Genomic DNA, 24,623 nt, shown 5'->3' with positions numbered 1-24,623 from the left:
AAGCTATACAATAAAAAAACCTATAAAATGTTGAAATTAGCTAACTATAATGGAATTTTCTGCATAAGCCTTGTAGAATTTTCAGGAGGTGCATCAAGGTTGAAACAGAAGGTGCCTGCTGAATCTCTATTGGTAGAGTATTCAAGCAGGACTGGGCCGCTTGGTTTCTTGTTGCTGTCAAATGAGCCTTGCCAACTCAGATAACAACTAATGATGCTCCTGCAGATGATTTCAGTGATCAAGCTGGGGTATATTATTGTAAGTTGATGTTATTATTTGAAAACAGGCCCATTCATGGCTGGTAGAAAGCAGCTACTGGTTTTGTTTTGATTTTTTTTTACATTTTCTTGCATGGTACACTATTTATAATGTGCTGCAAAACACAAAATTGTCATGAAAAATACTTAAGGATCATTCCATATAATGGGGGACATCATAAAGGATAAAACAAACCCCAGGATACATGCAAAGCCACCATTCAAATATGGATGTTGCCCAGTGAGACAGAACCGATGAAGAATGAGGACTTGTGATATCAGGAAATAAAATGCTAAATAGAGAATGACACAATTACAATGACTTGCAGTGCTTCCACACAGATGAAAAATGATTTGAGATATTAATGTGCTGAAGCATGTATTAGAATACCCGTACTTGTGCCATATACCTACTTAGGTGTTGAGAATATTTTTTAAAATATATATACATAATTCCTCAAACTGAGAGCCATACAGCATTTTATATAATTTGATTCTGTTGAGAATGGGTATAGCTATGCTGCATTTCATCACAAATAACTAGTTCATCTGCCTGCTGAAATAAACAATTCACAGGGATTGCCTTCTCTATGTATTCAACAGGGAGCTCTTTATGTACTGGTGATATTACTGATATTTCAGCTAACTCAGCAACCTAAATGTAAAACCTGGCACTCAGGGACACACTTTGAAGGTTTTGGGGTCCATAAAGCAGTTAATGGATTAAATTCACTTGGATATGGAGCTTTCCCATCTCTTCAGATGTAATATGAAATTCTCACTTAATAGGCCATCCAAGTATAATTCACGATGAGTTACTTAATATGAAATTGAAATGGTTTCCCATTTTATTTACCTGTTTCATAACAACGTGCTTTAAACAAAGTAGTGAGAAGAGAAATTATTGGCTGTAGAAATATTAGCTGTAGTAGGAAGTCACTTTTGAAGAGCCAGTCTGTAGCTGTTTCTAATGTTACACAAAACCATTACCCCAACTGAGACAAGTTGCAACCTGTACTGAAAAATGTGCTAATATATATTGATAATGAAAGGTTGGAAAACCTACTAAAATTCTGTATTGTGTTGTCGTAAATGGGACAAATTCTGATTGAGGCACACAAAGCACTTTCTCACAGATGATTCATAAATGGGCTTTTAGTAGAACTGATACAGTCATGCCGTCTAGCATAGATATAGAATATAATTTGGCATGGATTCCAAGTCCCTGTATTTATTTAATTGTTCAAGTGAAGGAAATGCATTTTTAAAGGACTTTTTTTGTTGTCCTGCAATAGTGCAGAAGGAAACCTAGCTTCCTAAAGTGGAGCCTCATCTCTCCAACCTTTCAGCTATGCAGCTGTTTTGGCTAGCTGGCACAAGGGTATGCAGTGAGGGACTGGTGTGTCTTGTCATTCTTCCAATACCATGACAACAAAGCCTTTGGTGATGCAGTGATTCAGAGAAAGGAAACGGGGAAACAAAGGGATGCAACATGAGAGAGAGGAAAAAGCCAGGAGGTCACAACAAGGAGACAGGAGAACAACAAAGAGGAAAGCAAGAGAAAACATAGGAAAGTGAATGGGAAACCAAAAAGTAGTTTGAGCAAAGCCAAAAATCTAATCTCCAGAATGTAGAGAAAAGCAGAAAGGAAGATGGGGGGGGGGGAGGAACAAGTGGTTTAAACTCTTAGGAATGGTGTGTAATTTATATATGAGAACAAATAAAATGTATCCTAAAAATGTTGAACATGCTTCTACTTTTCTTCATTGAAAAGGTGAAAGGCAATTAAAGGAAGCAACTATAACATACTTTGAAGCATACTTAAATACTACTGAATACTATTTTTTTAGCAGACCAATATTTTCCAAAGAAATCTTCAGACTTAAATAATCCTATGCCACACGCTCTGCAGTTTAAGTGAGAAACAGTTCCCTTCATCCCCTACCCTTGACATAATCCCCATCTTTCCTCTGTTGTTGTAATGAGGGGCTGATATTGCAGGAGACAGAAAACTGTTGGGCTGGGTTCTTTCATTTGCCTGTGAAATGCCAAAAATAAAATAAAACAAAATAAAAAGCAAAATCCCCACATCTTCTCAAGTATGTCCAGTAATTGTGATCTGAGCATGTCGTCTTCAATGCACAAAAAACCCAGGCTGAGAAAAAAATTGGGAGAGGGAAAATCTTATTATGAGCCACTTTACTATTTTTAGACCCTTCTCGGGGTGTGTGATGGGCCGCGGGTGGCGCTGTGGGTAAAACCTCAGCGCCTAGGACTTGCCGATCGCATGGTCGGCGGTTCGAATCCCCGCGGCGGGGTGCGCTCCTGTCGTTCGGTCCCAGTGCCTGCCAACCTAGCAGTTTGAAAGCACCCCTAAGTGCAAGTAGATAGATAGGGACCGCTTACCAGCGGGAAGGTAAACGGCGTTCCATGTGCTGCGCTGGCTCGCCAGATGCAGCTTGTCACGCTGGCCACATGACCTGGAAGTGTCTTCGGACAGCACTGGCTCCCGGCCTATAGAGTGAGATGAGCGCACAACCCTAGAGTCTGTCAAGACTGGCCTGTACGGGCAGGGGTACCTTTGCCTTTACCTTTTACCAGGGTGTGTGAACATACACTTTAGGGCAGGGATGACTAACTCATGTGCCCCAGCCCCCTGCCCAGCTTAATATCCTGGTCGCAGCATTGTGATATCAGCTTAGCATATTAAAGCTAATCAGTCTTGACAAAGAACTTTGACAGCACAGTGGAACCTTGTGTTACATACCATCCCCCCTACGAATGCTACGGGTTACGTGCTCCGCTAACCCAGAAGTAGATGCCCCTTGTTGCGACATTTGCCCCGGGATGCGAGCAGAAGTCGTGCGGCAGCAGTGGGAGGTGCCATTAGAGAAAGTGCGCCTCATGTTACGAGTGGTTTCCTGTTACGAACAGACCTCCGGAACGGATTAACTTCATAACTGGAGGTACCACTGTAACAGATTCTGGGCTGCATTTACACGGTACCAAACTAAAAAGTGATCACTAACACATTTACTGGAGACTTGTGGCTTTCAGTACATTGCTGGCTGCTTATTTCATATTCTGGATTTTGGTTTTATGTTTTGGAAAGGCCTTTATTGTGTTTTCAAGGACACAAGACTGCAGGACAGATATGTCACTGCAAACAATCCTATGTCAATGCATTTACCTTTGTGTTTCTGTTCAATTTTCATTTTCTTTTGTCCTTTTCCATTTCTGTTGGTGTCATCCTGTGTTTGATTACTAGCCCTATTTTATTTATGTTTCTTCTCTTAAGCTTTTTTCAATGGAAGGGACAATTTGGGGACAGTTCAGACCACCTGTATGAACAAAAAAGTACTCTGTAAAAAACCGGCTCCAATAATTATAAATACTGTAATTTGTTACTACTAATTGAGATGTTATAATGTCTAAGGGTTAAATAATGTTTTGATGTGGCATTATTATGACTGTGAAGTAGGTTTATTCATCAGAAGTGTTTTGACTAAAATGGAGCTTGACCTATTTGTCAGCCTTTTCTGCAGTTCTAACCTCCCAGCAGCTGTCATGTCTCCAGGTGCATCTGCATTTTATTAACATCTAACTTCAAAAGTTATTACTGAATTACCAAGGGTCAAAAGGAAAATGTATGCCAAGCAGCCTTTTCCTGTACTAAAACAAATATTTAAATAGCAATAGCAATGTAAAATGCTTTTTGTCATTTATATACATGTATATATATATATATATATCAGCATCATAAATCCTGCTTGATTAGATTAAGCAGCTCATTGGTGCATGAGACCATGTCTTACTACTGCTTCTGTGAACCCTTGAGTAAACCCATCCATCTTGAGCTGATCTGAGGAGTGACACAACTGAAACATATCATAGCAAAATCATAATTTGTATTGCAGTACATTTAATATCGTGACATTTAACTCTTTATTCAAAGGGTGTTTTACTATGACACAGTAATGACAAGGACCATGTACTGCAGGCAGCAAGCCAATGAGAAATACAGCTCTAATGAGTATCATTGACTCTTCTTATGGTGATGGCTGCCAGCATGTTATTTTCAGTTGTTTGATTTATAGTTTGCAAAGGGTTATTTCTCTTCCCCAAAAATGAAAATGCAAGACAAATGAGGTAAAGGGCAAAAAATGTAACAACTTAACAAGATCAACAATGAGCACCAATACGACTTTTTGTGCTTGCCCACTCATCCACATACCTAAAAGATAACAGCAGTGAGCATAAAAATGTGCTATCATTAACCCATTGCATCATGCCTGGACAGCAGTAGATGTGTTCAAACAAACTGAGTAATTCCGCTTCCATAACACTTCCTGTTGGTCAGCTGTCAGAAATCAGTTACCGTAACTAAGGTAGCCTCTATTTAACTCCCTTCTTGACTATAGTGCACTTGCTAGCTGTGTCAAACTGAGTGTTGCACCAAACCAACCAAATTACCATATCTCCCCCTCCCACCCCGTGACTGCTATAACATGAATTAGGCAAATAAGAAATGAGATTTGTTTTGCTGATTGTGGGGTTATTACTTGGTCCCAGAAATGGCAACTGCTTAATCCCATACTTTAAATTATGGGGGTACAAGAGGTTGGGTGGGCTGTCATGCAGGAAACAATAAGGACAGGGAAGGCAATGCCAGTCTTTTAAAGCCACCTGTATCCCTTATCACTTCAGGTGCCTCAGCATCTCAGTTCATTCTCCCAAAGGGGGTGCAACAAACTCACCTAAACTATGGACAGTGGCAGCAAAATTATGGCAAAAATACCCCCAAATATCAGATTTTTAAAATGTGATAGAAATACTGGACACAAAAGCTTTTTTAGTTTTGCCATTTTTGAAAAGCAATCAACGATATGTCCAGATTTTGCAGATTTCTGCCAGGATCCTGCTGCCGACTACAGTATTCCAGGTATGCCCAGGAGATTCCAGACATATTGCAACCCTAGGTAGAAATTGATGGCAGTCTTTAAGTTCACCACTGGGTACACCACTAGGTGGGTGTTTCACTTGTCTCCTTTGCGGCTTTTATTCTACTACTGGTTGCCTGGACTTGTTTGTGTAGTCCAGAAGCAACCAATTTGGTGCCTCCAGATATACCAGGCTTGCATGTTGAGCACACTGCTTTACGGAAGTGAGTCATGAGCAAGTTACACCTGTCAGAAGCTACACCCCAACGCTTTCTACATGCTCATTGTCAGGAAGATTTTGGGCATCACACGGCAGAACAGAATCTCAAACAAAGATGTGCTTGTCCCAAGCCCACATTCCCAGCACGTTTACAATCCTATCTCAGTGACGTCTGCGCTGGCTTGGTCATGTCCACAGAACAGAAGATGGCAGGCTCCCCAAGGACACGCTCTACAAGGAGCTGGCTTCAGGCACTAAGCCTTTGGCAGACCAACTCTGTGTTACAAAGATGTTTGCAAGTGTGACGAGAAGCCTGGCAACATCAATCCTGCCATGTGGGAATCCTTTGAAGACAACCACAGTGCCTGAAGACAGACAGTCAGGTTGCGCATCCATAGCAATGATCAGAGGTGAAATGACCTCTGGAAGGAGCACAGAAAGAAGAAACGCCATGGTGCATTTGCTGTAGCACAACAGGACAGCTTCATGTGCCTCAGCTGGAACAAAACATGTCTCTAGAACTCTTTTTAAAGAAGCAAAGGGTATAATATATATTTTTTTAAAAATACAGTTTTAATAAGAATTCTGAAGGTAATCTTTTTTTAAAAGAAATGCTGTATTCTTGGGTTTGGTGGACCTAAGTAATGGGAGATCAATCCCAGATAGTTTTTCTACTGTCATAGGCAATCACCCCCAGTAATACTTTGAGAAATAGTTATCATGGAAATGCCTTCCACCTCATACAAAGCTCAAAGCATAATACAATATTTACAATTTCAGCACTGCACACTATTAATATTTGATTGGTGTTGCAAGTGTCGCATGTTGTCAGCGGCACTGAAAAGAAAATACTCAATGGGGCAAGCAGACTGTACAAAAAGAGATAAAGCAAGATAATTGGCAGTCAGAAGGATAAAAGCAACATGATAAGATATCAAGGAATTTAAAGTATAGTGGTTCACCAATCATCACCAACCTCCACCTTGAAATAGGCTCATTTTCAACTGAAGGGTTTATCATAAAGTTGTTTTGCAAATCACACTGCTGCGTTTTATTTTCTGGATTTGTGCAGTAAGGTATACTGAAACTGCATTTTTGATAATACCAAATTAAATTTTGAGCAAGCCACCCCCAAAATCCTAACGGAACATAGATATATGTATATAGTGATTCCTCACCCCCGGAAAGGCTGACCATCTTATCTTATCTGATCATCTAGAAGAGAGATGAATAATTATCTAGATATTTTACAAGTAGAAAGTTTCCTTAGAGAGCTAAGAGTAGTATAAAGTCTGTGGAGCATCATTAATTCATTTCAGATTTTATCATGCCATTAGCACAGTTCTTTTTGTTAGCTCAACTCTTATGTCTTTCTGTGTTTTGTTTTTAACTTTCTACACTTTCATTTTGAGCACCTTTCCCTGCTTACTTTCCTGTTTACTTGTGACTTAAAATCTAGGCATCTAATATTTTCTTAAATTTAAAATATGACCTATACTTCAAGCTTGTATGGATTAATACACAGTAAAAATATTATTGTTCCAGCATCTTGAAGAGCTCATTGTTAAAAGGAAGGATTGGGAGCCTGCAACCCTAGTCTGCATGGTGAATGTCCAGGGGTGAAGAGAGTTATAGTAAAACACCTGGTTTGCCACTGGTTCCCCTGATTTAAACTAAAATTTTGTTATTTATGTTAGTCTGTATGCATTGCCTAGTTTGTATACCATAAACATTTGTAGAGTACTAGTCCAGCCTTCTAACTAAAGGAGATTATGGTGTTAATATGAGTGCTATGAGTGATGATCAATAATATAATTGAATTCAGATATAATTGAAGTAAAATATAGAGTGCTCCTGTTCAGGTTGCCCACCAGCTAGCCATGCCATCTTCCAGAATACTCTGTTCACCACCCCACTTTTCCATTTGCAGCAGACACTCTGTAGCCACTCAGCATCCTTTGTCCTCCTTGGGCTGTTTTGGGGTTGTTGTTTTAGTCCCCTCATATTGTTTTGCCTAAAGATTTTGTGGTTCTTCTGCAAAACTTCTGGATCTTCTGAGGCTGCTGACAACTCCATCTTAATTTCTCAATGACCCTGTTTTGGCTACAACTTGAAAGCATTTACCACCTGAGTTTGCTAGAAGATACCTTTTGTTACAGTATTTAAAAAGTCTCTGGAGGTTCTAAAGTTGAAAATGTGGCTGGCAGCTTGGTGCTATGGGTGATTACAGAGAGCTGCTGCTCAGGAATTGCACTGGTGGAAACTAGTCAGAATCCTGTTCCTAGTTGGCAACCTGTTGTCTATAATGACATTTGATATTTGGATTTTTTTCCCCTATGTGCTTTGCATTCATTGCCATTCCTCGATTGTTTACCTCATTCTCTGACTTCCCCTGTGATAATCTGTCACAAACTTGAAAGCTTCATTAGCACCTTATTGACTTGTCAGAGCCAGAAAGACCCATCATTACTCTGGTCCTCTTGCGGTTGACTTCATCACCCCTGCTCCGAAAATTGTTGCAGAACTATGCTTTCCCCTCTGCTACACCGTGATTACCAGATTGCCACCACAGATTGTGTTCAATAATGTATATATGTTAAGTGATCATTGGTTATTTAAGTATTATTATGATATGATTATGATTATGATTAATTATTCAGTTTTTCATGAGAAATGACCCAAATCAACTCACAAAATGATACAAACGTTAAAACCAAGTTGAAAAATGAAAACAAAATGAAAACCTAAAAACATGTCCATAATATATATATAAAGACAGGTCTAACCCACCCAACTAAAGGATAAGCAAGAAAGAGGCCACAAGTACCTAATACCCTCCAAATGAAGGCCTAAAAGTCTGGTGAATATATATATATTTAAAAATGCCTGATACCTAAAAATAGGTTAGGGTTAGGGTGGTGATGGGGGAAGAAGAGGGAGGGGGTGGCATAGAAATAGGAGGCACTAAGCAATTTAACTGCACTCACTATTGGATCTGGTAGATGAGCAGTCCATCATAGAAAAGAGTTTACTATCCCTGCATTGGCACAATACCGTAATCTTTGGTTCAATTTCATCCACTGGTAGCTATACCCAGCTAAGCCATTTATACCACAGAGATGGAAGCTAATACTTCATAGTCATTGAATTATATTGGTAGTGCACCTATGCTATTAGCAAGTTATTTAAAAATGAATGAAAACAATTTAGGAGCAACCATATATATTTGGTATGTACAAAGTTCAGAATGCCAGGCTGTGCATCTCAGGGTTGAAGTTGTTTTGCTTAATAGATGATGAACTATGACTTGCCTATATATGCCTTGCAGAACAGCATAGTGCAAACTATATAACCTACCTTATGATTGTTATTCATATTGCTTTGACAATTTAGTTTCACACCTGCAAATATTTTTCCCACTAGAAATATGTAGTTAAATCCCAAAGGATATCTGTAGTCTCCATTGTAGAATCATATAATGGTAGGTTATAGTGTGTTATGATGGTAAAGCTTACATGAGCACTTGCATTTTGAATGCTTGGATGTAAAACAGTAGCATTCCTCTTGGTATTAAAACTAATTAGGCAAGATAATTATTTTGATTTACTTCTATGAAACAGTATCACACATAGCAAATGGCTTAAGAACTCCATGTGAAAATTTGTGTATGAAAACAAGCTCAGTGAGCATTTTTGCAGATAGGTTGGTCTGCAGTTTTGTTTTCTGTACAGTTCGAGGCAGTAGATATTTTTATGACACCACATTGCAAAATAAGAAAATGCAAAGTAGGCAGTAGATGTTTTTATGACACTGCATAACAAACTAAGAGGATGCAAAAATATATGTTTAAGCACCATATATTTAAAAGATGAATGATAAGTGTTGGAAACAAACCACTGCATTCATTTAGGTTTCACAACACCATTCAATATTTAGCTGAATAGACCTAGACTATGCTGAATAGTCCTATATTGGCCACTGTTGCAGAAGTAGGAAGTAGACCACCAAAAAGAGGTCAAAATAAATCACAGATTCACACATGCTAATTTATATGTATAGATGCAAATGTAGAATTTAAATAGAAATAGATATCTCACTCTAGGGGAGAAGGCTATGACCAGGTGAACTGTGTGCATGCTCAGTTTGTTGTAGAAGTGGCAAGTTTCTAGCCATAATTTTTGCTTTCTGTAACTCTTTATATCTAAACTGGGTTTGAACTGGACACGTCTTCAAAAAGAAGGCTATCATTGATAGGGCACATAGATACAAACCAATAGTCTGTATGCATGAGATGAGTTTGATGGGCAGATTCACACACAATTTAATCCCACCACATCTGTTAATGTGTTAATCAGCCATTGTGGATTGCACATCTTGAATTTCACATTTAACTATTTAAAATGAACTCTATCATGATCTTCATTCATCATTCACTTTTCAATTTAAACCAATTATAAATTTAAAATATAAATTTAAAACAATGAAGTTTTTTTCTTCTGATTTATGATTCAAGGGGATGTAAAACCTTTCCAGTCTTATAGGGTACAAGGCACAATGAGAATGCTAATTTGATAGACCTGTAAATGTGGGAAAGATATTTAACATTGTAAATGCACTATCCTCCATAGATAACTTTTATGGAACACAAGTTTTCCCATTCATGCAATGAAAGGTCAGCAGATTGGGTTGATTGCTCCACCCATGGTCGAAGTCAGGAAACTGGTCTCTATTTTGTTCCTGCCTTCATTGAGTGTAGCCAAATCACGTTCTGCTCCCAACTTCTTCTCTCCTGACTTATTCCTGTCTTTACAAAAGCCTCTTACTGCCCCTCTTAGAAATACCTCACCTGCCTTCCATATATATATATATATATATATATATATATATATATATATGAATGAAAATACCCCATCTTTAGCCTACCTTCTCTACTTGCCTCGACAAAGGAAGCCAGGATCCTTTTCGTCATGGATTTGTGATTCATCATTCTCTTGGGTAGAAACTTAGCTGGAGAAGCCCTGAGTAGGCTAGTGGGAACAGCGGGAAGGATCACCTGCACAGCAAGAGCTGTTTTTTTTCTACTTCCATTTTTGGTACAGAGATCAGGAATGCAAACCACCCTTTTCTTTGGCTCTTCCCCACATCCGCTAAGCCTGTGCTTCATCTCTCCACTCTCACCCAGCCAACCAGATTGGGATAGCTCTGGTGTGTCCCAATCTGCTGACCTTTCATTGGAGGAATGGGGAAAAAATACTCTTGTACCTACCTGAAGCATAGTTTTCCATTCCCAATGAAAGGTTAGCAGAGCCCCACCCTTGGGGCTAGCTGCAGTGGCTCCATTTCTCCTTCCTTTATTTCTGGGATGTCGGCTCCCTTTTTTCCTTCTTAACTCCTGTCTTTAGCTCAAGCTTGATGAGTTTGCAAACTGAATCCTGGGAGCCCTACATCCCAAAATGTTTCTGCCTGCCTCCAGCCATGGACAGAGCAATCGACACAATGTGCTGACCTTTCATTAGGAATAGAAAATAGAAAACTACGCTTCCTGTAAGTGCAGTTGTACTTTTCACAGAGGTGACGTGTTCCTGAAGAAATTTGAAGAGCTGTTCCTTTGCACTTGTTTCCTTATCCTCCAAAACAATATTAAGTATTTAACAGCTATGACAAATCCAATGGAAAAATTCACAGACTTGCCTTGTAGATGTTTTTCTCTTACTCGTTCTCCGATATCCCTTTTATTTTCCTATAGCTACTTCAAATAAAACTTACAAAACTGAGGTTTGCTGTATTAGAAGATGAATGTGTTCAGACATTGTGGAGGGTGAAAGTATTTAAAGGAACCTATAGGGAATAACTACTACATCGTTCACAGAAAATATACAAAAGCTGTTTCCCTATCCCTCCCAAAACGCTCTCCTTCAATCGAGACTGAATGCTGAGTACATAAGTAATGGCACTGATTAACATTTCATCCAGGTTAATATAACATGGGAAATAACCATTGCAATTTCTAGATAAGTGTCTTATATGCCTGCTTGGTGAACTAAAAGTAAGTCTAGAAACTCCTCTTTTAACTGTTGCTGAACAACTGTGAAATGAAAATGAAAAATATTTGTTAAGATATTCTCTAACCTTTTTTTGGATAAATAGCAAGTTTTAGAAAATTCATCCACATCATCTCGACATATTTTTGTAGATTGTAGTGTGAAAACAGAAATGGAAACTATACAATCAAGATTAGATCTTCCATTGATAAAACTCCAAATTAATGGATTGATCTAATCCACTCACAAGAATATATTATGCTTTCAGCCATCCAATGACAAGAGATATGGGTGCAGTATTAGAAAGGCTAGGAAAGTTTTCATGAGAGCATGAACTGCATTCATTGTGCAGCTAGATTTGATGCGTACATTTTTGCTTTCAGAAGATAAATTTGAAGCACGCTACATTAGTTATACCTAACAAACACCTCAGCTTCTGTAGTCCTTTTTTCCCCTAGTAGTTGAATCCACACATTATCGTGACATGCTAAAATTCCAGAAGAGTGATGTTAACTGTAACAGCAAAAAGAAAAACAAACTGTAATACCATAAAGGCTAACTGTCATAATATGGCATGAGCTTTCAGAGGCAAGAGGTATAAAACAGACAAAATAAAATAAGAATGTGATGAGTATATATGCACCATCTTTAATAACAGGCAAAGATAGCCAGAAAACGACATTTTTATTTTTATCTTATTTTTATCTTTATTTTTATCTATTTTTATCTTACAAAGTGACTGAGGCAGAAGCTGTGAAGAAAGCAAGGTCTTTTAATTAATTTTCTCTCTCAGAAATTAAAGCAATAAATATAGGAGTGAATGGAGATGTTACTGTAAACATCAGGTCCTGGAGATTATCAAACTTCATCAGCAAATGATGATAACTCTTCAGTGGTGATTGTTAATATTCACTGGTAGTTGTCAACATGTACTGGAAGAATGTTAAAAACTATATCCGCAGCTTCAGATTTCTGACATTCACAATAATCGACATTGCTAAGTATTAAATCAGACTAGTTGAAACATTCTAAGTAATGAATATTTAGAACACACATGCCCAAGTGGGAATCAGTCTTTGTTTTTTTTTCTATTGAAACCATGATATTGAGACAGTGTAACTGACAGTACATTGGCCTTGGGGATTCTGCATACTCATAGTAAACTAAGGCAACAATAAAACATAAGCAGTAGGCAAGTCATGAAAAGGAATTTCATGTGCAGGGTATTCATAATATGTGTAAATCTGGCAGTGTTCCAGATATGATGTTTAGACAGGAAGAGTGGTATTGGGAATAAGTAATTATTAAGATGTAGAAAAGGAAATAGATGTAGAAAAGGAAATAGATCTTAGAATCAAAGATCTGAAACAAATACTTCTTTATGTACCTTAGAGAAAATTTCAACTTTCTGGTTATGAGAGCAACAGAAAAGTGGGAAACAATGAAATGATCTATGTGTGTTGTTCATAGTTATTACCAGTGCCATCAACTGGGCTAGTGATATTAATTAGGATGGAGCTGAAAGGAAGACAGAGTTTCACAACGACTTTCACACCTTTGAAAAGCACATGCCTTCGATTGCTTGAAACGGAACAAAAATACTCACCGGGGGTTGGGTGGGATAATAATTAGGCAATGCTTCCTGTCTTGCTATGCTTCATCGCTGTAAAACTGCCACAGCACAGCATGGCAAAACAGAGAACCATCCACCCTGTCAAATCAACAAGGCTGTTACTTCAGAAGCAGTTCAGTGAGGCAATGCAGGAAGAATCTCCAGGTAACTATTAGTAATCTGGAGAGTAAAGGCACTGTCTCAACACTTCCAGGAAACCATTTGTTTTAAGATGAAGTGAGTTGCTCTGGGAAGGTAAGGGAAGTATGGAGAGTGATGTGGGAATTATGCTATAGTAAGAAGTGACTGAGAGTTGTGCCATGGTGGTGACCTGCATTATGTTTAGTGACCAGAACTATTTATTCTTGCTAAAACTGCTTTGTACCTTTGAAGTGGATTCAAAAATTACGGTATTACCTAAACCAAAAACAAATTCTGAACAAATTAAATGCTTATGTGTACAAACATGCCTATTACTATGTTTAAAAATACAAAACTCAGATATTCTTTGTAGAAGGCGAACTTCACTACTGGTTTATTGTGGATTGTTTCTTATCTCTCGTGAATTATTAAATGATATGTTTTCTTTGTCCCCAGCAATGCATCTATTTGGCCTCAACTGGCAGTTACAGCAGACTGAAAATGACACATTTGAAAATGGAAAAGTGAATTCTGATACTGTGCCAACACACACTGTGTCATTGCCTTCTGGTGAAAATGGTAAGAGAGCATCTTACTTCTGTTTAGCTTGCCTTTAAATATATCAATATTATTAAGGTTCTCTCTCATTTCACAATTGTTCCGTCCCCCTCATTTATTGAAATTTCAGTGTCAATTTTAAAAGGAAGAAAACCGAGAACTGCCAAGTCGCATGTGATGCAGGGCTTTGCATCTTTAATAGCTGTGAAGAAGTTAAAATTTGGTAACCTTGCATAGGCCAGTCGTCTACTGTGTACACATACTTACTATGGGGTCCAGAATGTAAAAACCGCTTGTTATCCTACATGGAATATGGTTCCATTTGGTGACGCTACACTATGCGATCTCTTTGCTGCCTTCACTGTCACCAAGCCAGTGTTAATATGGGCTCTTAACAGATTCAGATTCATCCCACGTCTTTCTCTACCATCACTCTGCCTATCAAAGCACTTCATTGCTTTTCGTCTTTCAGAAACAGTAGGAGAGAATACCTCATAGTGATTGTGTCAACTGCCTGAGTCACCTCCCCATTCCACAGATCAAGGAATCCACAGCATTCAGGAATCCTTCTAGATCCAGAAGTCTCCAAGCAGGGAGCATTTTAATTGGGTTCCTACCCTGTAGAGATCATGAGTTCCAGAAAACCTCGACCACATCAGGCAGTGATCTACCCATAGCAATTGAATTTTTTGGGGGGAGGCCCTAACCATTAGCAGCCTTGCCTTCATTAGCAGCAACTACCACTGATGTTACCTCAAAGAGGTCTCCCCCACTGGCAGTGATCTGCTGTCTATGGCAAGGCCAAGGGATATTTCCCACTCAAAATCACCTCACAGGCCAACACATCTGTTATATAGTCTGGCTGTGGCAGGTGTTATAATCTACTTTCCTTACAGATGGTCTTGTGACTACTCCCAGATCTGCTGTTCCCTCTAGGGCCTAGGCCATTACTACTACTGCTGGCTCATCTGGAGCTATAGCAGCCACAAGAGATATCTTCCCATCCCATGATATTACATTGTGGGACAACACCCATAAAATGGATGCAGTAGTCACTTTGGGACGGGGCTTTGATGTTCATCAGTGGAGGTGGAATTAACTTTACAGTGAAACATGATTGCTTTATTGATTACAGGTGAAAAATGGCTTTGGCATGGGCATTGGGTATGTATCCTGAATCAGCCAACCTGATTGCTGGCTGATAATTCCCAACAGGGTCAATTCTGAGAGCAAACCCAGTCCCTGAAAAAAGCTCTTGAGCATCTGTGGACTGTAAATTATTACATAGGCGACAAAGAAACTAGAATGGCTAAATTGTTGTATGTGTTTGATGTGTGTGGCCTGTTTGCCTTTCTTTGAAAGTGCTTAAGGCTTTCTTTGTGTTATATTGAAGATGTATGATTCCCTCCTATTGAAATCTACCAGATCATGTGCAATGTGTTTATCTTTTTTGAAAGTTGTATTAGGATTTCATATTGCATCTGCCTCTGCCAGGTAATATATAAAAGTCAAACACTATATTAATTTCGTTGTAGGAGCTTTTAAAACACAAATCACATAAAGGGATTATATTTTATTGACTTTCCCTGATGTTGCCCTTTAAGTTTCTCTAAAACTTCAAAGAATCCATGCCCTTTTGGCTAACAGATCAATAGTTTTTAAATGGAAAACCTTATTTAAATGGTTGATGAATACTGTATTTACTGCACTATTTTCTTTAAATCTGTTTTCCCATTCACAGTGTACAGGTGACCTCTGTCACTGTGGAGGAAGATAGAAGAAGCCTTTTCTGTTCACTTTTCTGCCCATCACAGTTCCAAATTATAGAAATGATATGACTCAATTTCCCATTTCTGCCATTTTTTAGACATCTTGCCTAAGAAGAATGCTCCTTTATCCCTCCTCTCATTCCTTTTTGCCTCAAATCTGTGCATTGTACTTTGGTATCCATTATCTCTATCCTTATGTGGGCGGCTTCCTACTTAAAGTAAAGAACAAGGGGAGAATCTATTGTGCATTTAATGAATATATATATACACTATAGCAGCAGCTGCGGCTGCGACATTCTTCAGCTATGACTAATGAATGCAAACTTCTATATAAAACTTCATTTTCACTATCATTATTGACAATTTCATGGAATATGTGGCAAATAGAGTGAGAAAGAGATGTGTTCTTGAAACTGCTAATGTATTGGTATTAAAAAAAGATAAAGAATCAGATCATTATAATTGATGATTTCTAGTACATTCTGTTCAGCTAACTAGTTTTTGCTACAAGATAGTTAACATTTTATGACATTCAATACTGGAACACTGCTACAAGTTACAGCGAAAGGAAAAGGAAGTATAATGATGTTACATTTTGGGATTTTTGCCATTTAGATTGTTGTGGACCTTTGAGCAACAGACAGTTGGTGGAGGAAAAGGTGCTCTGCCCACATCAATGCCATGTGAGAAAAGGCTCATGGCATTATCCCCCTCTCTTCCCCACCATTTAGAAAGTTTTCCCATCCCCCCAATCATTCAATCACCCTTATGGCTCAGTAACTGATTGGTGGGTTTCATTGTCCTCCAGCAAGACCAAACCCAATTAATGGTTTCTCATCATCCTGGAAAAAAGTTACAAATGGGGTGCCACAGGGTTCTGTCCTGGTCCCATTGTTGTTCCACATCTTTATAAACGACTTGGATGAAGTAATTGAGGGGATGCTCATCAAATTTGCAGATGATACGAAACTGGGAGAGGTAGCTAATGCCGCAGAAGACAGAATCAAAATTCGAAATGACCTTAGCATTTGGAGAACTGGGCGCAAACTAACAAGAATTTCAATAGGGACAAATGTAAGTTTCTGCACTTAGGCATGAAGAATCAGATGCACAAATATAGGATGGGGGACATCTGGCTTACTAGCAGAACATTTGAAAAGGATCTAGGGGTCTTGGTGGACCATAAGCAAAAAAAAGCTAACACTATTCTAGGCATCAACAGAAGTAAAGTGTCCAGATAAAGGGAAGTAATAGTCCCACTCTGTTCTGCCTTGGTCAGACCACACCTGGAATACTGTGTCCAGTTCTGGGCACCACCATTTAAGAAGGATGTTGACAAGCTGGAGCGTGTACAGAGGAGGGCAACTGAGATGATCAAGGGTCTAGAAGCCAAGCCTTATGAGAACGGTTGAAGGAGCTAGGTATGTTTAGCCTTGAAAAGAGGAGACTAAGAGGAAATATGATAGGCATCTTTAAATATCTAAAGGGCTGTCACAGAGAAGATGGAGCAAGCTTGTTTTCTAGTGCTCTGGAAGGTAGGACTCAAACCAATTGCTTCAAGTTACAATAAAGGAGATTCTGACTAAGCAAATGGAAAAACTTTCTGACAGTAAGAGCTATTTGACAGTGGAAGAGTCTCCCTCGGGAGGTGGTGGGCTCCTTCCTTGGAGGTCTTTAAGCAAAGGTTGGATGGCCATCTAGCATGGATGCTTTAGCTGAGATTCCTGCATTGCAGGTGGCTGGACCTGATGATCCTTGGGGTCCTTCAGATTCTATTATTCTAAGACCAGCAGCAAAATTGGCCCATGGGCCAGTCGTGCAGTCACCCAACACCAGTGATGCCAGCCAGAGCATTGTCCATCCCAGTCAGGGAAATACTCTCCCTGTTGCTGTTGCCTAATGCTTTGCTCTGTGCTCCAGCTCCAGTACTAGTAATAGTATTCAGGAGCTGGAGTCAGGCATAAGTCAGCAATAGAGCACCTGATGTCAGTGAAGTTAACTCTTTATTCAAAGAAAAAAATAGCTCAGTCTTAGTGATCACAGCAACCCTTCCCAGTAGGTCTTGCCCCAATGAGGCAGTTGTAAGGACTGAAGGTCCCCGCCTTCCCACTGCTTTCTTCCCCAGCTGCCTAAGGCTCCAGCGTCTTTTCTTTCATTGCTCCTCCCTCTTCATTTCTCCGCATGTTCTGGGGTTTCTCCAGCTGGTGCCTTCCACCACTCCTCTGCATCCAGCCGGTCCATAACAAGTATACGCTGTGGCCACCCAATAAAAGGCATGCAGGTTACTGAGTGGGGAAGGGCACTGGGAGCTTGCCAGATATGACCATCCCATACCCTACAGAAATAGTCATTACTGCTGTCAGTCATACTCATATCTGCTGAGGTAGGAGACAGTTCTGCCACATCTGTGGTGGAAAGTATGGTTACATAATGGGAGGCACATGGCTGTGATGTGATGACTAGAAAGTTGTTGGGAATAAGGCTGAAATGGCTCAGCTGATAGCTGGACATACACATATTGACCATGGTGGGATATAATGTATCCAAGTCAACTGTTGCCCAACTGCTAGTGGGTGAATAATAAAATCATAGACTGCCTGGTCTACGTTATGTAAGAAGTATGGGGAAATGGCTGACTTCTGCCATCATTATTTTTTTTTCTAGCAACTGGGAGATAGAATGGCATGTTTAATGGAAACAGGACTGTTGCCAGCAAGGGCAAGCTCACTGTCCATAATGCTTAATTCATCTTTCCTCATGTTCTGATACTGTTGCAGCATGTATTCCCCCAATTTCAGTGCTCTATGTTGGCTGGTAGGAGTAGGGAAAGACACATTGTAGTGACATCATATATTAGAGTTAAGTTGAATTTGGAAGTGTTTGGCATGGGGCTGCTATTTTCAGCAGAGTTTTGTTCTTTGTAGCTTGTAGTTCTGCTCTGAATGTTCTGCATTGTACAACGGGAAAACTATACAGTCTTTATTTTGAAACAAAATGAGAAGTCAATTGAATGGAACGATGTATGCCCAGGCATACGTTATATGCGTAAATAAATGGAAAGGGACTAAGGCCACAATCCTAGCCCCACTTACCTGGAAGTAAGCCCTAATGAATTCAATAGAACTTACTTCTGAGAAGGCATGTTTGAGATTGAGCTTTTAAGATATGGACACATCTTCAGTGTTTACTCTGACGCTACTAAATGTTCAGATATAAAGTGCATTGGAAGTGTGCTACAGGGAAAAGTCTATTTAGGATGGCTTAGGTTGCTTAAACATGCAATCCGATTTAGTCCAGTACTGGCTTAGTTCAGTCTGTAGTGATCATTGCATCAATCAGTACAGTACAATATAAGCCAACTTGTTTCATATGTTTACAAACAGACTTTTAAGCTGCTACTAAATAAAGATTAGTGCTGATGCAGAAATCAATCCTAGTAATTACTTAATAAGTGCTGCATGTCAAAAATTCTTACACGTAAAAGAATTACACATTGTCTAAACATTCCTCCCTAATTATTTTGTGACTTTCCCTATGTGAGTAATTACACTGTTGAAAACAGACCATCTATTTAACAAGGTACAGTGTAATTGAGCTCTCTCTCACTTAGAGGGTGAACTCTGCTAGCTAATGTTACATTTACTGTGCATGCTTCCATGGGAGTTTGAGAAATTTCAATAAATGTTTGAAAAGTAAATTAGGTTCTCAAATAAATATCCCTGTAAATGTCAGTGGGTTAATTTAAAATATTGATTACAATTAAGAAAACAGTTTGAGAAAAGCCAAGCTTATTCTGTTCTGGATGGTGATTTTTCTTCATCTACTCTTTTATATTAAAAATAAAATGCTGATTAGCATAATCTTCATGTAAATAATTTATTTGTCGTTTGATGTACTCAAGGATCATTTGCTGAAGTTTTATACCTTAAGACATTGAAAAATAGCAAAAGACGAGATTAAAAATGCCATGCCACGCTATTTAAAATATTTTATATATTGTTTGAAATACTTCATTCTGATTAAATGATCTCCTGATGAGATTGTTTATTGATTTTTGTACAAGAACCTTTCTTGTTTTTAACTATTTTGAGTTGCAGTTACTCTAACCAAATGTGCTAGGAAATGATGCTAGTTGTTTTTGAAAGAATAGTCTCAGCTATCTCACAGTTGGTGGTATAATTCCAAGGTTATGTTATGCAATTGGATGGTGTGCTATTGATTGGCTATAAATTTAATCTTACTCCTTGATACCCTTTAAAGCTTCCCATGATCACTGAAAGCTTGAAATTATATTAAACTATGCTCTTCAGCAGGCACTGTTAATCTTTTAATGTCTTGGTAAATTATACCAAATTCATTTTGTATTATTAAATTAAATTAATAATTACTTTTATTGATTTGTTTAAACTTTAGCCTATCTATTTGCTAAATAAACATTGTCATAGTTGTGTCTTGATTTTGTACATTGTTAAGAGAGAAGAAATCATGTTGTTAAGTAAATATTTAAATATAGTAAAGTACAGATTTATGTATGTATGCTGTGTGTGTGTGTGTGTGTTTTTCTTAATAAAATTATGGAGCAGTGAAATATGGGCTGAGGAGAATTTGAAAATACAGCCATTTAAACAATTTGTTTTTAAGAATCATATAGAAATGTTACCGTATTTTTCGTCCTATAGGGTGCACCGGCCCATAGGACGCACCTCATTTTTTGGGGGGGGGGGAAATGAATTAAAAAAATTATTCCTCCCCCCCAGCCGCGGCTGCCGCCCCAAGCCTTGCGCACACCTGCCCGAAGCACGGGGCACCCTCCGGAGGGCTCCCCATGCTTCGGGCGACAGGCTGCCGCCCCAAGCCTCACGCGCTCAGCGGGACCTCCCGCCAGGCGCGCAAGGCTTGCGGACACTCGCCGGGGCTGCAGGCTGCTGCCCACAAGCCTTGTGAGCCCGTGGGAACTCCCGCCAGGCTTGCAAGGCTTGCGGATAGCTTCCTGAAGCCTGGAGAGCGATAGGGGTCGGTGCGCACCGATGCCTCTCGCTCTCCAGGCTTCAGCGAAAGCCTGCATTCGCCACATAGGATGCACACACATTTCCCCTTCATTTTTGGAGGGGAAAAAGTGCGTCCTATGGGGTGAAAAATACGGTAATACAAATACATAGAGTAGTTGTTACTAGCTGTATTTTCCATATGGGTTAGGGAACAAGATTTTGCTTTTCAGGAAGCCTAGCATCAATATTTTGTTTTGCATTTTATGACAACACACTTTAAAGCACAAAATGAAATTATTGCAGGTCCCTTCTACATGAAATTAGCCCAGTGTATAAAAATATCTGGACTGTCAGATCACATGTTCCCTCTTCTCCCACTGTCCCCACTTTATCATCAGCATTAACCCAAAACATGAGCTCCTTTGTTGGTTTTCATCTGATCATGGGAAGACTAAATGAGTTTTGGACGATCCCTGATTCCAATGCACCCTGCAGGCCAGATTTCCTTCCTCTTCCTGAAATTCACATGCTTAGCACAAAGGTCTGGAGGGGACTTTAAACAGCTCAATTTGTGCAGAAACTTTCTGTTCAGCTGTTTTGTCTATAGCACCCTTTGTTGTAGAACTTTTTTGTATAGTAAAGCTGCTGCCTGTCAATTTTGGTTGAGGAACCTATGTTTTCCTACTTTACGGGTTTCTGATGTCCCAACTATTCATTTTCTCTGCATTTTTTTAAAGTCTATTTTTTTCCTCTTTTCTCTGTCCTCGCCCCCCACAAGCAATTTTAAACCTTTTATGAAAAAGCGCATTATACATCCTCCCTGGTGCTTTAGCTACCCACTCCTGTACAGCACCAGTCCGTGAACCCTTTCCAAATAAACCTTAATAATGCACATATATTTTCAATTTTTGCAGCACACTAACTTCATGGTTTAATTGACCTTTCCAGTATGACCTCAAAATCTCTGCTTGAATAGTCACAGTCAGTTTAAGACCCATATGTGTAGGCAATAGTTTTCTCAGTGTGTATTACTTAACACTTAAAACAATGACTACAGGCACACTTCAGTGGGCTACACTAGCAAGCTTTAGCTGGACTGACAAAACATCTACAAAAAGAAGAGACATGTGCTAGAAACAAAAGAGCAACTGATTCATTTATTGTTGTTTTCTCTCTTTTTTATAAGTACCGTTTTGAAAGAATGTGAGACAGTATTGGTATTCAGCAATACCACAAGTGATTTAAAAGAATACCCCTTTGCCACAGGGTGTGGCCCCACCACCCACCTGAACTAAGGATCCAACCCAATGCTGCCTGCTGCATGTTACTAATTGGCTCCTGCAGCCTTGTGAGTGTTTTCCAGCACTCAGTGCAATGCAAGAAACAGAAAACACCCCCTCCCATCACGCTGAAGCTGAGGAAGAGTCGCTCCCCCTGCGACGGCCATGCTGAGTCGCATCCACTGCTGCAATCCCACAGGGAATGGGTATTATTTAGTATGGCACTTTGGACTAGTCTACCTTCAGTTCCAGCTGTATCATTTATGACAGTCCCCCCTCAACCTGTTTCCTGTGAAAATCGCAAAAGTGGTTTTTCTTTTTGTCCTGTATCAAATTGAAGAGAGAGAAAAATGCCTCTTCAATATGCAGATTTCTGATAAAATTCTTGGACATAATCTATCCTGATATTTTGTCTGGCCTCTGAGTCAGCGTTTTGATACTTCAGTTGAACCCATATAAATAAGAGACTAATCAGACTGGGTTTTGGGTAAAAACAGGCCACAACTTTATTGAATACAGATGAAGGAGGTTTGGCTTGGGCATGGGGCAGTCTAAATACTTCCGGCCCGCCGGCTGGAAGTAACGTGTGGTCAATCCAGGTGGGGGTTCCTAAAACTTACATCAAATAGAGTGACGCCCGCAGGGACCGCCATCTGGGGGAGGGCCTTCGGCCCTGGGCACACGGACATGGCCACGCCCCCAGGATCCCTTTAATGGGATACCCCAGCGTTTGGAGGGGCAGGTGGGGAAGCACGGTGACCACCATAGCCACAGCAAAGTCATTGCCTATCAGCATAAACCGTGGGTGGGTGGGATGGGGGTGTGCCCTAGGTGAGGGGATGAATCTGAGGGAAGCCCACCATTGGCTCCGCCTCCTGGCACAGCCCACATCCCAGCCTGCATCCCCATTTGCCAATGAAGTGTGCAGGCTAAGATCCAGTTCCTGATAAGCGGCGGGGGCATATGCCCCCTCCGCCTGTCAGGAAGGGCCCTGCCATTTGAATTCCACCAGAGGGGCCCCGGTGAAGCCTCTTCCATCCAGCAATGCTGCCACACCAAGAGAGGTGAGCAGACTTAGACACTCATACCTAATCTAAACTCGGGAAGTACAGTATTCAAAACACACGGCAGCTAGCATCTTTTGCTTTATTTGATCTCGTCCTATGTTTACAGCATCTTTTAATGCCATTATGTAAAAAAACAACGATGAAATGTTCTCACAACATATTTTAAAAGATACTTTCATTATCCCAATACCTCTGACATATGTATGCTCCATTAATAGTTTTCACAGGTGATGCTACACTTTTAAGTCACCACTTGTTGGTGTTATTAAAGCACTACAGAAAGCAGAAGAGGGGATTTTGAAAATCAAATGTAGGTTTTGCTCAAACGTTGCTTTTCACCCAATTTAGAGATGCAGAAAATTCAAAGCTTGTTTTATCTACCTTTCTGAAAGCACCCTGCACCATTTATCAATAGCACTGTGCTAAGCAATTTAAAGGTAGAAAAAAAAGAGTAGAGATATTAGTAATAGCTGACAGGATAGGTACAGCTGCAGAATGAGGAAAGCTTTACATATGTTGCATGGCAGCTAATTTTAAAGAGGAGTTTCAATGATGAGAGACTATATTTTTGTACAGAAACCAAATTTATTGAAATGTTTTAAGGAATATGCACTACCTAGAGAATGATATATATAACACAATTAACACTGATCCTTCACTTGAGTAGGTTATAGATTGTAATGTTCTGTGGTTAGAATAGAAGGATGAGGCATAATAATGATATTTTCATATGCTCAAAGTATGTTGTTTCAAGAGATATCTCATCATATATTGAAAGCAGGAAGTCCCATTTTTTCCCAAAATTTGGCTGACTTTGTGTCTTTGCATGTGCACGTTATGTAACTCATTTAAATAGACAGAGTTTGAATTATTTTTCGCAGAAATGAATACGCTTTGAAAGAATACTTCACAGAGCATTCTGAGTGTGTAAATGAATGCTGTACTACCTAATGTAGCGTAAAATTGTACTTATCAATCCCAATGATTGTTTTGCTACCTGTTTACATGAGAATTTATCTGCAAAGCTGTATACTCCATTTCATCTTAATTTTCACTTGCAAGCATACTGTTGTGTTTAGACAGAATGATAAGCACCAGAGTTAATCCTATTTAACAAGATACATATTTTGCAGAATAATTAGGTTAAGAGTGATCAGAATGAGAGTATGTCCTACAACACTTGCCTTAACAATATACCTTGGGGAAGTTGTGGGATTTTGACTTTGAAGGTATTTATGTAAGCTGCCCTTGTGTTGTTAGCTCTTCAGTGAATTCCCTTGGATCATTAACATTCTCTGAATGATTCTCAAGTAATATTTCAGTTGAAACTAGTCTAAATATTTGACAGCTTATTTAAAGGATAACTGAAAGCAAATATTTGATGTCTTAATTTTTTTTTTTAATCTCTCAGGAAAATTAGGAGGATTTGCACAAGAAAACAATACTATAGATTCTGGAGAACTTGATATAGGCCGAAGAGCAACACAAGAGGTTCCTCCTGGGATCTTCTGGAGGTCACAGGTCTTCATTGATCAGCCACAGTTTCTAAAATTCAATATCTCCCTTCAGAAAGATGCATTGATTGGAGTATATGGCCGAAAAGGCTTACCACCCTCGCATACTCAAGTAAGAGCTGTTTTCAATGAAAGCAAGATTTTGTATTCGAAAACAATAACTGCATATTTGAAAATACTTTATTACTTTGGATTTCAGTAATTCCTTTTGAATAGTTTCACTGTCTGTATTCCAT

At 39.3% G+C, this 24,623-nt stretch overlaps 1 protein-coding gene across 21 annotated transcripts in view; it reads left to right on the top strand.

The window, feature by feature from the left end:
* Positions 1 to 24,623, top strand: part of TENM3 (teneurin transmembrane protein 3) — a 1,264,592-nt gene that overhangs the window by 1,151,831 nt on the left and 88,138 nt on the right. For all 21 annotated transcript variants that reach the window (XM_053402551.1, XM_053402561.1, XM_053402557.1 and 18 more), the window contains 2 exons: positions 13,668 to 13,790; positions 24,285 to 24,499. In XM_053402551.1, coding sequence (XP_053258526.1) covers positions 13,668 to 13,790; positions 24,285 to 24,499 — 338 coding nt within the window. The remainder of the gene's footprint in view (positions 1 to 13,667; positions 13,791 to 24,284; positions 24,500 to 24,623) is intronic.

This window comes from Podarcis raffonei, chromosome 9, assembly GCF_027172205.1.
Source record: "Podarcis raffonei isolate rPodRaf1 chromosome 9, rPodRaf1.pri, whole genome shotgun sequence".
Taxonomy (NCBI): domain Eukaryota; kingdom Metazoa; phylum Chordata; class Lepidosauria; order Squamata; family Lacertidae; genus Podarcis; species Podarcis raffonei.
Note: the sequence above shows the minus strand (reverse complement) of the source record. Positions and strands in the feature narration are given on the sequence as shown.